The sequence below is a fragment of the Colobus angolensis genome, unplaced genomic scaffold (assembly GCF_000951035.1).
Source record: "Colobus angolensis palliatus isolate OR3802 unplaced genomic scaffold, Cang.pa_1.0 Scaffold1, whole genome shotgun sequence".
Taxonomy (NCBI): Eukaryota; Metazoa; Chordata; class Mammalia; order Primates; family Cercopithecidae; genus Colobus; species Colobus angolensis.
This window is the reverse complement of record NW_012110918.1, coordinates 9,073,366-9,086,058: the sequence shown is the minus strand read 5'-3', so window position 1 is coordinate 9,086,058 and position 12,693 is coordinate 9,073,366. Positions and strand designations below refer to the sequence as shown.

The 12,693-nt window shown below is 52.6% G+C and overlaps 1 protein-coding gene across 1 annotated transcript in view; it reads left to right on the top strand.

Moving 5' to 3' along the window:
• The first annotated feature begins 568 nt into the window (after positions 1-568).
• Positions 569-12,693, top strand: part of SDK2 (sidekick cell adhesion molecule 2) — a 122,259-nt gene continuing 110,134 nt past the window's right edge. The window contains exons 1-4 of the mRNA XM_011936630.1: positions 569-696; positions 7,987-8,098; positions 10,712-10,902; positions 11,043-11,126. Coding sequence (XP_011792020.1) covers positions 10,752-10,902; positions 11,043-11,126 — 235 coding nt within the window. The 5' untranslated portion in view covers positions 569-696; positions 7,987-8,098; positions 10,712-10,751. The remainder of the gene's footprint in view (positions 697-7,986; positions 8,099-10,711; positions 10,903-11,042; positions 11,127-12,693) is intronic.

The following is a 12,693-nucleotide window of genomic DNA, read 5'->3' as shown; positions in this document are numbered from 1 at the left end:
CAGGCGACCTGTGGCCTTTGAGTACATCAATCCTGAACAGATTTAGGATTAGGGTTAAGGCTTGGATTCTGGAATGGCCCTGCATTTCTAAATTCATTAGCATTCATTTGTCATTTACTTATTCATTCATCGACAATCACTAATCCATGCTGAGAATATTTCTTCAGTGTCTGGATACTCATGATGCAGAAATAACCACACACAGCCGTGGAGGCTGTGACCTGGGAAAGGGCAAAATTCCAGGGGAATACCTGGAAGCCCCTCGCCCAGGCTTGCGGTAGGGGCCAGGGAAGCTTCCTTTGGGTGGTCTCGGTGTCTGGACGTGAACGTGCTGTCTCTGGGTCTGGTTGACAGCGTCAGCACCGTGTTTAGAATTCTCTGCAAACTAAACGTGGTGGGATGTAGGCGGTAAGAGGTTGTGGAGGGGGGTGGCAGGAGGGGCTCTGGGAGGCTGGGGACTGGGAGGTACGGTCAGGCTGCCCCCTTTGGGTTTCTGCTCCCACTCCCTGGAGGTTCAGAGCCCCTCAGGCCCCTGTCAGAGGAATCCTTTTCCTCTTCCCAGAGCCATCACGCTGGAGAACACCCTTGTCATCCTGTCAACCGTGGCCCCCGACGCAGGTCGCTACTACGTGCAGGCTGTTAACGACAAGAATGGGGATAACAAGACCAGCCAGCCCATCACACTCGCCGTGGAGAGTAAGTACGCGCAGGGCCGGGACCGATCGCACAGCGGATCATTAAATCTTGGCAATGGTGCTCCAGGGGATCATTGAGAAGATGGAGTGGCAGAGGAGGGGGCCAGGGAAGCTGGGGGACAGCCAGGGGAGCCTTCCCAAGGAGGAGGAGACACAGTAGAGCCAGGGGTGCCTGGGCAGAAAGGGAGCAGCTGAATGCTGGAGCCTGTTCCCATGACATGCCTGAGATCCTGCATCGGTAGAGAGGATGCTTAGCACGACTGTTAGCAGAGCTACCAGGGACCCAGGGAGGGGTGCGGCAGAGGAAGAGTGTGTGCATGTGTGAGTTGCAGCCACTGTTGGAACTCCGATGCGACCAGGAGGGCATGGGGGTGATTGCAGGGTTGAAGCTTGTTTTTACAGAAATATACTAACTGCCTCTACTTGGCTGTCACATAAAAGGTGCTGTCTATATTAGGAGCCAGGTGGTCCCTGATGATGGGAACACAGGCCCTCTGCCCAGGCACCCACCTAAAACACCTCCATCGTCAGACACCTCCAGCTCCCTGGGCAAAAGGGACAAAGCCCTCTCTAGAACTCACCACACAGTGAGACACACGTAAAAGCATGACTCCCTCGGTGTGCTTGGCAAAGAGACGCTTGTCCAGCCAAGACTGAAGCCAGTTTTCTTGGGAGGGACAAGATGCTGGGATGTTCTTTCTGGCCTGGTTCTCCCTATTGGACTAGCCCTTCCCTTCCATACTCCATTCCCAAGACAGAGAAGGAAGGGTGGACAGCCCAGGAGCAACCCAGACCCAAATCCCAGAGTATGTGGGGTGAGGCCAGAGCTTCCTGCAGCAGCAGCAGCTGAGCCATCACACAAGCTGGAGGAGGCAGATGTTCAACTCCCTCCACATCTGTACAACTCCTGCTCTCAAAGCAAGCCTCTTTTATCATCCTTGGTCATGATGGTACTTGCCCACCAGTGGCAAGATGAGGGTGCGGACCAGCCTGGGGCTTTTCTGCGCTCTCATTCTGATCCTAGCCTCTGCTGTCAGTGTCCAGAGGGCCCAGGACATTTCTAGGCCTTGCCATCGCCATTCCAGGGCCTTTCAAACTTTAGCAGGAACCACTTCCCATTATCTCAGGGATCTCCTTCCCCTCCTCAGCATCCAGTCTGCCTAGAAGGACATCTGAATGCGGGGAGGAGAGTTTCCTTCTGGAGACTGACCCATCAGGGTCGCAAGTATATCTGCAGACTGACCATCAGGGTTGAGGGTGTAACCTCTAACATCAAGCCAGGGTCTCAGTCAAGTCCCAGCGGCCTGGGCCCCAGCCCATACCCTGGGGCTGCTGTTTCTATAGGAGAAGGGAATTGAGTCATCAAAGAGAGATGCTTCTCCCCATATATTTTCTAGTGATCAGATTCCCTGGAGTCTCATGGAATCCCATCATTTGGTAAGAGACAATGGCAAAGACACAGGAGTGGTTCATGGTCCAAGTCAGAAACAGGCATCCTCCTGGGTGACTCATTTTACCCTGAGACAGAGTCGGGGCCTTCCTCTTTGTTCCCCTCCTCCGGTACCCAGCTCCTCCTCACAGGCGTTAAACTAGGCTACTCTTCCTGGCTGACTTTGGGTTTTTCGCTCTCTGCTCCATCCCAAACCACCCGACCCTCCAGCTGGCCCCAGGGAGATTCGCAGGGCCCCTCGAACCCCCTGTACCCACCCAAGCCCTGCCCAGTCGCCTGCTTCTCCCACCCCACTGCCTCTTGGCCTCCTGCCGTCACACGCCGATTTATCCTGAATTCAGAGCAGAATCAGCTGATTTTTAGCCAATTTCTCTTCCCACAAGTGACTGCGCTTGAAAACCCCCTTCCTCTCCGTGACACAAATCCCCAGCCTGCCTGCCTGCCACCCAATTTGTGAGGAGCAATTGCCGCTTCACCCACCACCAGCGCCAGCTCCTTTCATTCCTCTCCTGGGCCTCACCCCTCCCTCTGCTCTCCCCTCTGCACCGCTTCCTCCATCCCTTCTGGACTCCCTTTCTGTACCTCTTTATAGGGACCCTATGCTCTTCAGAACCAGAGAAGGAAAGAGCAGGTCCGGTGACCCCAGAAGTTGCCCCCTGCCTGAGCAGGGGTGACCTGGTGACCTCATCCAGACTGTCACAGCTCCTGAAAACCCCATGCTTGGGTGGATACCCGGAGATCAGTGCTACACTGCAGAAAGGAAATAGAATGTGAACCACATGCGAAATTTTAAATTTTCCAGTAGCCCCATTTTTTACCAAGTAAAAAGAAATCGTTGGCATTCATTTTATTACTCTATTTTATTTAACCCAACATAACAAGATGTTGTCTTTTTAACATACAATCAATGTAAAGAATATTAATGGGATATCTTCCATTGGTGTTTTGCATACTAAGTCTCTGAAATCCTTGTGTATTTTACGCTTATATCACATCTCAATCTGGATGTAAAATTTTCATCCGAAATACGTGATCTGTATTTAGATTTCACAAAATTTATAGCTGAAAAGTAGAGTCATATGCGTAAGTTGTTCCACACATGCTTAAAAGTGTTCTAATAACTGAATTGTGGATCCGTTCTTAATTAAATGTAAATTAGTTAAAATTAAGTCACATTAGGTCAAAAGGGCACCAGCCACATTGCAGGAGCTCATAGGCACTTGTGGCTTGTGGCCCCCACATTGGGTTGCTCAGGTCACAGGGCCTGGATACCCTGGTTCCTGGGCAGCTGGAGAACAGGCATCCCAGAAGCCTGTCCAGGAGAGGGGAGAAGCTCACACCCCTGCCCCACCGCTCGCCAACCTGTGGCCCAGGCGAGTCCCATGGTCCCTGAGCCTCAGTTTCCCCATCTGTAAAGTGGTGCCTATGGCAAAGTTGGGAGGATTAAATGAGGTGATCCAGGGCCAGGCGCAGTGACTCATGCCTATAATCCCAACACTTTGGGAGGCCAAGGCAGGTGGATCACCTGAGGTCAGGAGTTCAAGACCAGCCTGACCAACATGGAGAAACCCCATCTCTACTAAAAATACAAAAAAATTAGCCGGGCATAGTGGTACGTGCCTGTAATCTCAGTTACTCAGGAGGCTGAGGCAGGAGAGTCGCTTGAACCCGGGAAGCAGAGGTTGCGGGGAGCCAAGATTGTGCCATTATACTCTAGCCTGGGCAACAAGACCAAAACTCGGTCTCAAAAAAAAAAAAGAGGTGGCCCAGGTGGGTCATGTGGTCTCAGAGCCTCAGTTTCCCCATCTGTAAATTGGTGCCTATGGCAAAAATGGGAGGATTCAATGAGGTGATTCGGGGAGAATGGATCACGTTAGATGTCCCTTGTGGCTGTTACACAAAGCGTCTGGGGCAGTGAAATCCAGTGTGGCTTCCCGTGTGGGGAGCCCCCAACATTTCCTCCCACCCCAGGGCCCGCTCTATGGCAGGGGCTCTCCGGGAAGACACCCCTCCTCTTTGCTTGGGCTCGCCTGTGATTTTCATGGTTTGACCTTTGGGGCCCCATTTACCCCAATAACCCACTTGTGCTGGGATGACCTTCATTTACAGTAAATCTGCTCCAGGACTCACTTCTCTGAGACCCACTCAACTCCCACTGTCTCCCAGGAAGCCACCCCATGAAATGCCTGAAGCCTTGCCCGGTACCCTGCAGGGCTTAACGTGCGTCCCCAAACCTGTGACTCCCACCTCTCCGTAGCCTCTAAGTCTATCACTTGGACTAGGGCTGGCGGGGAGAGGTCTTCCCTGCACAGGCAGGCAAATCTCCAGGAGGGGAGGCTGTCATTTATTGAGCACCTGCTGTGTACCAGGCACTCTGCACTCACCCCAGACCAGCCTAGCTGCCCCCTTCCTGGCAACCATCACATGCTCTTTCATTCACTAACCCCATGAGCATTGATTAGACTTCCTCTGGGACCTTGCCCTCCATGAGGACAGACCCTGGCCATCTTACTTGGTGGGGAATCTCCGGTGTCTGCAACACAGCCTGGCACGTGTCAAGCATTCACCCAGGAAAGAATTGTTGAGCTGGGACCTGAATTCACACAACCTTGAGAGGTAGACTTTCATCCCATTTCGCCCTGTGAAGTCTGAAACTCAGTAGGATGAAGTCACCAGGACACCCGGGGCAGAGCTAGGCTTTGAGCCCAGGCCTTCCTCACCCCTGGGACCCTTTCTCCCTGTGCCAGCATCGCTGGCCACCTCAGCCCCCGTCGAGCCCTGCAGGCTGCCACCTGGGCCTGAGCACATGGCCATCTCTCCTCCATTCCTTCCAGAGCCAACAAGCCAGCTCCGAGCCCTGGGACAGCCCTCGTATTTTTAAACTCAGAACTCGCCTTCCTCGAGGGCTCCCTGTTTACCTGGCTGTGCCACGCAGTACTCTGGCTTGGGCTCTAACTGTCTGTCTCCTACTTGTGCCCCATTAATCTGAGCCATGGTACCTGTGCGCCCCCGCATGTAATAAACAACTTAGAGCACACTTTTATGGATTCAGCTATATCAGCAGCTTTCAATCCGATCGCTCTTTATGGCACCTACATGAGGCTTTTATATTGTTGCAATTATTTTGCTTTATATGCTTCCTTTCTTTCCCCCTTCATTTTACTTTATTTTTTACATTGTATTCCCATTCTTCCTGGGCCTCTTCTAGCAAGGCCTGGAGTCAAGGAAGGAAAACCTGCCCAGGGCTGACAAGGTGGCCCAGAGTGGCAGTGGAGCCACTGGGCACCCTCCCCCTGACCCCATAAAGAACGGCCTGTGACTGTCACCCAGGGGCCTGGCGAGTCATCGTGGCCTACTACCTCCAGAACCTTCTGGAAAGGGGCCAATTGGATAAATTTGTTGTGGAGAAAAAGTCCTCAGAGGCTGTAATTTCAGGAGCCATGGATCAGGCATACACAGAATATTGGAGTTTCTGCCAATATCGGGCCTACACTGACCCACTAAGATAAAAGCCTGGCCTCTACTTTTTTTGTTTTGTTTTATTTTGTTTGTTTTGTTTCTTGTTTTTTGTTTTGTTTTTTTTGAGACAGAGTCTCACTCTGTCACCCAGGCTGAAGTACAGTGGCGCGATCTCAGCTCACTGCAAGCTCCGCCTCCCGGGTTCACACCATTCTCCTGCCTCAGCCTCCGAAGTGGCTGGGACTACAGGCACCTGCCACCACGCTTGGCTAATTTTTTCTGTTTTTTAGTAGAGACAGGATTTCACTGTGTTGGCCAGTACGGTCTCGGTTTTCTGACCTCGTGATCCGCCCGCCTCAGCCTCCCAAAGTGCTGGGATTACAGGCATGAGTCACCACACCCAGCCTTCTACTTTAAAAAACACTCAAAATGAAAAAAAGGAAATGCTACCACCTCTATTAGAAGAGTTTGGAGTGTTTCTCTCTTTTTTTTTTTCCCCCAATAAAACCCACTTACGGAAAGTTCTTTCTCATTTCAATCATCGACCCTGGGAGTTGGACGATGGTAACTCTACTTCCATTCATTTGTTCACATCACACACGTGTTTGAGCACTTACTGTGTGCCAGGCATGCTTCCTCCTGCTGGAGGAGTGGTGGTTGTCAAGACCGCATGACCTGGTGTGGTGGCTCACGCCTGTAATCCCAACACTTTGGGAGGCTGAGGCAGCTTGATCACCTGAGGTCAGGAGTTCGAGACCAGCCTGGCCAACATAGTGTAACCCTGTCTCTAATAAAGATACAAAAATTAGCCGGGCATGGTGGTGATGCCTGTAGTCCCAGCTACTTGGGAGGCTGAGGCAGGAGAATCGCTTGAACCTGGGAGGCAGAGGTTGTGGTGAGCCAAGATCGCACCACTGCACTCCAGCCTGGGCAACACAGCCAGACTCTGTTTCAAAAAAAAAGACTGCATGAGTCAGCTCATGGTGCCGTAACAAAGTACTGCAACTGGGGGCTTACGAAGCAGACGTTCTGGCTCCCACCATCCTGGAGGCTGGAAGTCCCAGATTGGGAAGCCAGCATGGTCAGCTTCTCGTCTCAGCTTGCAGATGTCTGCCTTCCAGCGGTGTCCTCACATGGTGGAAAGAGCCAGCTCTGGCCTCTTCCTCCTCTTACAAGGACATGAATCTGAAATATGGAAATATTCACACCTAACAAGTACCTGGAAACCTGCTTTCTAAGAGTTTCATCCTTAACTCTTTAATTTCATTCAATGGGAGAATTAAAGTATTAGATGCTTTTCTAAGCAAAAGTTTACAATATGACAAGAGAATATTTTTCTTTTTCCTTGGGACCCTCATTGGCCCTCATGAGGCCCGGCCCTCGTGGCCTCATCTAAGCCTAATCACCTCCCAAGGGACCCCTCCAAATGCCATAACATTGGGGGTTAAGGCTTAACATATGAATGTGGGGGGGGACACAGCTCAGTCCACAGGAAAGACCCATGAGGTTCCTGGTGAGGGAGAATTTTAGTCTCTTATGGCCTGCACAACAAAGTACTACCAGCTGAGCAGCTCACAACAGAAATTGAGCCTCTCACAGTTCTGGAGGCCTGAAGTCTGAAAATCAAGGTGTCGGCAGGGCCATACTTCTCCAAAGATTCTAGGGGAGCCTCATTTCTTGCCTCTTCCTGGCTTCCAGCGGTGGCCAGCCATGCTTGGCATTCCTTGGCTTGTGGCCACATCCCTCCACTCTGCATCTGTCTTCACAGAGGCTTCCGGCCTGTGCATCTGTGTCTCAATTTCCCTCTTCTTACAAGGACACCAGTCATATTGGATCTTGAGCCCACCCTGATCCAATATGCCCTCACCTTAACTAATTACACCTGTAATGATCCTATATCCAAATAAGGTCACATTTACAGGCGCTGGGTGGGCATGAATTGGCGGGAGGTGTGGGGGGGAAGGGGCGGGTGACTCTATTTGACCTAGTACAGAGAGTTTGCATTCTGGTGGAGGAAGTGGACAATGCAGAACTAAACCAATAAGGTCAACCCAGGCAGAGGGAAGGATTTGAAGGGAATGGAACAGGACAGGTGGTGGTGGGGAGAGGGAGTGTGGCTGCTTTACAGGAGGGGTGGGGAAGGCTGTCAAGGTCAGCGAAGTCTCTCCTTGGACCGTGGTGTGGTGGCTTATCAACAGAGGAAGAGGAGGGATCAGGTAGTCCCTGGGGTCAGTGTCTGGAGGTCTGCTCTGGGGCTGCCCCCATGGCCACCTGCTCCACTCGGTGAGGACAAAGGCCTCCCAGGGCATCAGCCTCTAATGAGGCCGAGCAGGGTTAGGATTTCCGACCTCTGCCCCCAGCTAACATCTGATCTCTCCCCAGATGTAGGGGGGCCTGCAGACCCCATCGCACCCACCATCATCATCCCGCCTAAAAACACCAGCGTGGTGGCCGGGACCTCGGAGGTTACCTTGGAGTGTGTGGCCAATGCCAGGTGGGTAGTGCCTCTTCCCTCGCTCCTGCGCCTCTAACTCCAGTTGCTGCTCCCAAACTGCAGGCTCCAGGGAGAGCAGCCAGAAGCCACATCACCTGAGATCCAGGACGGAGGAGGAGGGATGCAGGGAGACCCGCTGGCTGTTGTCAGAGGGTTGCTGTGTGCAACCAGGGCCGGCTTGTTCTCTGCAGCCCAAGAAGAGAAAACCAGGCCCTGGATGGAAGTTACAGGGAAGGGAATGTCAGCCTGGGACATACGGGACTGGAGGGAGGGTGGACTCAATTCGAACCCTTGGAGGAGCCCAGAGGGAGCAGGTGGCCTCTCAAAGCAGGGCCCTCTTGCATGCAGGGGTGTGCAGGAGGGAAGTGTGCATGGGAAGCAATCCACATGGTGGTTAAGAGTACGGCTTTGGGCACAATGGCTCATACCTGTAATCCCAGCACTTTGGGAGGCCAAGGCAGGAGGATCACCTGAGGTTGGGAGTTCAAGACCAGCCTGACCAACATGGAGAAACCCTGTCTCTACTAAAAATACCAAATTAGCCGGGTATGGTGGCGCATGCCTGTAATCCCAGCTACTCAGGAGGCTAAGGCAGGAGAATCGCTTGAACCCAGGAGGCGGAGGTTGCAGTGAGCCAAGATTGCACCATTGCACTCCAGCCTGGGCAACAAGACCAAAACTCCGTCTCAAGAAAAAAAAAAAAAAAGAGTACGGGCTTTGTAGGAGGGCAGATTGGGGGTTAGGAACCACCAGGGCCCTTCCTAGCCATGGGCGGCCCTCACCTCTCCCACACGGGAAACAATTATGTAACCCCTGAGCCTCATTATGTGCAGCTAAGTGCCTTCCATGCTCTGCACCATGCTAAGCACCTTCCCAGAAGACCTCCTTTCTCCCAAAACAACTGTATGGCATAGGTGTCACCACTTCCGAGCCCAAAGAGGGCAAGCGGACTGCCCAACATCACCCAGCTGGATGATAGCTGAGTTGAAATGCACTGCCCCCTCCCCGCTAGGCCTGTATTCACTGCTGTGTTCTGGGCCTCAGTCTCCGCATCTGTAAAATGGGAATGATGTAAGCATCAACCCCAGCAGAATGCGCATAGGCAGCGCACTGACCCAGCCTGACCTGACCCTTCCTAAGTGCACTATGAAGTTAAACCAATGGGATGGGTGGGGGGTTACATAGATGATCCCCCCCGAGGTCCCCTTGACCTGAAGCTTCCTGGAGAGGGACACTGTGTCCTGTAGCAGCATTTTTTTTTAAAGACAGGGTCTCACTTTGTTGCTCAGGCTGTTCTCAAACTCCCAGGCTCAAGTGATCCTCCTGCCTCAGCTTCTCAAAGTGCTGGAATTATAGATGTGAGCCACCACGTCCAGCCTTTTTTGTTGTTGTTATTATTTTTGGCAGCATTTCTAAAAGTATCCTCCTCCAGTCACAAGTTTCTCACAAGCATGGTGTATTAGCCCATTTGCTTTGCTATAAAGGAATACCTGAGACACAGGAATTTACAAAGAAAAGAGGTTTATTTGACTCATGGCTCTGCAGGGTGCACAAGAAGCATGGTACAGGCATCTGCTTCTGGGGAGGCCTCAGGAAGCTTCCAATCATGGCAGAAGGAGAAAGGGGAGCCAGTGTGTCTTATGGCAAGAGAGGGAACAAGAGAGAGGGGAGGAGGAGCTAGGCTCCTTTAAACAACCAGCTCTCACATGAACTAATAGAGTAAGAACTCACTCCATCACCAAGTGGGTGACACCAAGCATTGTGGATCACATTTCCCCATGAGACTTGGAGGGCAAACCCCAGGACATGGGCAAGGCTGCCAGGGTGCAACTGCACAGTGAAAGCCCTGAGAAGCCCCTCAGTGAAGAACCTGCCCAGCATCACTAGAGCTACTGTCACTCAAGCCACTGTTTCCCAGACGTATGCAGCTACAGAACTCCTTTTCCACGGGGTGCCTCTGAATACCCCCATGGCACTAGCAGGGGCCTACTTTGGAAGATCCATCCTCAGTGACCCACCAGGTGCTAAACAGGAGTTGCCTGGACAGACCAAGTCTTGGGGGCTTGGGGGTGCAGGGGCTGGTGATGGTAGAAAGCCAGGCCAGACTCACACCCTTGCTCTTCTCTTGCAGTTGGAGGGTGGGTTTCTCTGTCTGTCTGTCTGTCTTGTCTGCCCTTATTTCCCCTTTTCAAACTCTGGGTGTTTCATGTTGCTGTCTGTCACTTGCCCTCATCCTCATCTCCTCCGTGTCACTGATCTGTGGTTGGATGGGGCACAGCACACAGGGAAGACCAGAAGAAAGAGCTGCAGGCCAGGCTGCTTTCCTGCTTTGCCTGAGCCACCAAGCCCTGAGTTCCAAGTCCATCAGCAGGCCCTGTTCCAAGCACTTCACCTTGGCTACAACCCCCTGGGTAGGCACTTTACAGAAGAGGAAACTGAGACCCAGAGCCCAGTAGGAACTTGCCCAAGATCTTGCATCTACAAAGTGGCAGGAAGGTGGCAAACCCAGGCAGCCCGGCTCCCAAACCCACACTCCTTACCACCCCCTGCCCTGCCTCTCAGGCCTCCGGGAGTCCTCATGGCTGAACACTGGCCTTCCCTTGCCCTCTGCAGGCCCCTGATCAAGCTGCATATAATTTGGAAGAAGGACGGGATGTTGCTATCAGGCGGCATCAGTGACCACAACCGCCGGCTCACCATCCCCAACCCCACTGGCAGCGACGCTGGCTACTACGAGTGTGAGGCTGTCCTGCGCAGCAGCAGCGTCCCCTCTGTGGTCCGGGGCGCCTACCTCTCGGTGCTGGGTGAGACAGGGCGAGGCTACTAGGGCTCCCCTGAGGGGTAGGGGCAGCACGGGGAGGGGCCTCCTTAAGGGTGACCCCCACAGTGGCTGGATCCAAGGGAGCATGGTTCTGATCCCCTCCCCTGGTCCTTCCTCCTACAGAACCGCCTCAGTTTGTCAAGGAGCCAGAAAGACACATCACTGCAGAGATGGAGAAAGTGGTGGACATCCCCTGTCGGGCCAAAGGTAATGAGGTGGCGCCGATGGAGGGGGACAAAGACCCCAGATCTTCAGCCTCTCTCGTCCTTGTCATGGACATTTCTAAATTCCGGCTTCTTCTCCAGACCATGTCACTAAGCAGAGAGTCTGGCTGGCTGTCTGAGCAGGCACCCCAGGAAACAAACAGGCCAAATTACCATAATCTCAGGCTGGAAATCAACCTTTACAGTACTGTAACTTGAGGGTTACAAATGAACCCAACTTACCGTAATTTCAGGACAGGTGACAGACCCAAATTGCCCATAATTTGAGAGCTGTAGACAATGACAAATTACCGTAATGCCAGAACTAGCAGCACCCGGGCGCATCTCACCTGAGACGTGTCTTATAAACTTGGCCTGTTTCCTGGGCCATTTTGCTCCATCTCCTCTGCCAGCTCCCTCTGCTATTCCTATTTAACTCCCCTTGAAAGAGTTCCTGGAGAATTTCTACTTTCCCCTTCCTCATCATCCTTCCTTCTGATTCAGTTCCACCAAAAGAGCCCGCAGCCAGGGTGAAATCCGGGATGATAAAGAGAGAAGAGCGTGCACAGTGGGACACGCTGAGCAAAGGGGCAAAATGTGGCTCTGCAGGAGTGAGGATTGCACTGGAGGGGATGAGTAATGACTTCCCTTCTGAGACTCCACAAGGGGAAGGCAAAGATCCATCCATTCAGGCTGCAAAAATATTTTGAGGGCTTACCATGTGCCGATAGTGTCCTCAGGAGTGGGAAGATACAGAATAAACCAAACAGCCAGATCCCTGCTCCTGTAGAACGTAACATTCTCGGGAGGGAGATGGGCAAGCCAATAAACAAATAAAGATACCTCATTTAATCTCATCTAAAATGCCATGGGTTGTAAGATGCCCCATTATTTTATGAACCACTAAGAAAGAAAAAAGGCAGCCAATTAAATTATGACATGCTGTCGATTATAAGACACATCCTGATCGCGGAGACATGACGTGGGAAAGAGAGCGCATGGTGGATTGGATGAAATGCAGCATCCCAGGCTGTCAGGATTGGAGGGTGCCGGGAAGGGAAGGGAAGTAAGCTTAGTGGGGACAGGGCCATGGGGTGCTCCTTGGGACAGGGTGTGGCCAACTCTTCTGGGGGAAGTCTTTTTGTTTTCTGTTTTGAGACGGAGTCTCGCTCTGTCGCCCAGGCTGGAATGGAGTGGCACGATCTTGGCTCACTGCAACCTCTGCCTCCCAGGTACAAGGAGGCAGCCTCCCGAGTAGCTGGGATTACAGGCGTGCACCAGCACACCAGGCTAATTTTTGTATTTTTAATAGAGACAGGGTTTCACCATGTTGGTCAGGTTGGTCTCGAGCTCCTGAGCTCAGGTGATCCACCCGCCTCAGCCCCCAAAGTGCTGGGATTACAGGCGTGAGCCACCATGCCCAGCCCGGCTGGGGGAACTTCTGAAAACAACGTGGCAGGCTGAGAGTGGGGAGAGGAGCCTCCTTTCACCTCCATGTGCAAAGCTGGTATGGGGGGGCTTCCAGGTGCCCCCAGGGAACACTGGACCCTCTACGTGCTCTTCAACACAGG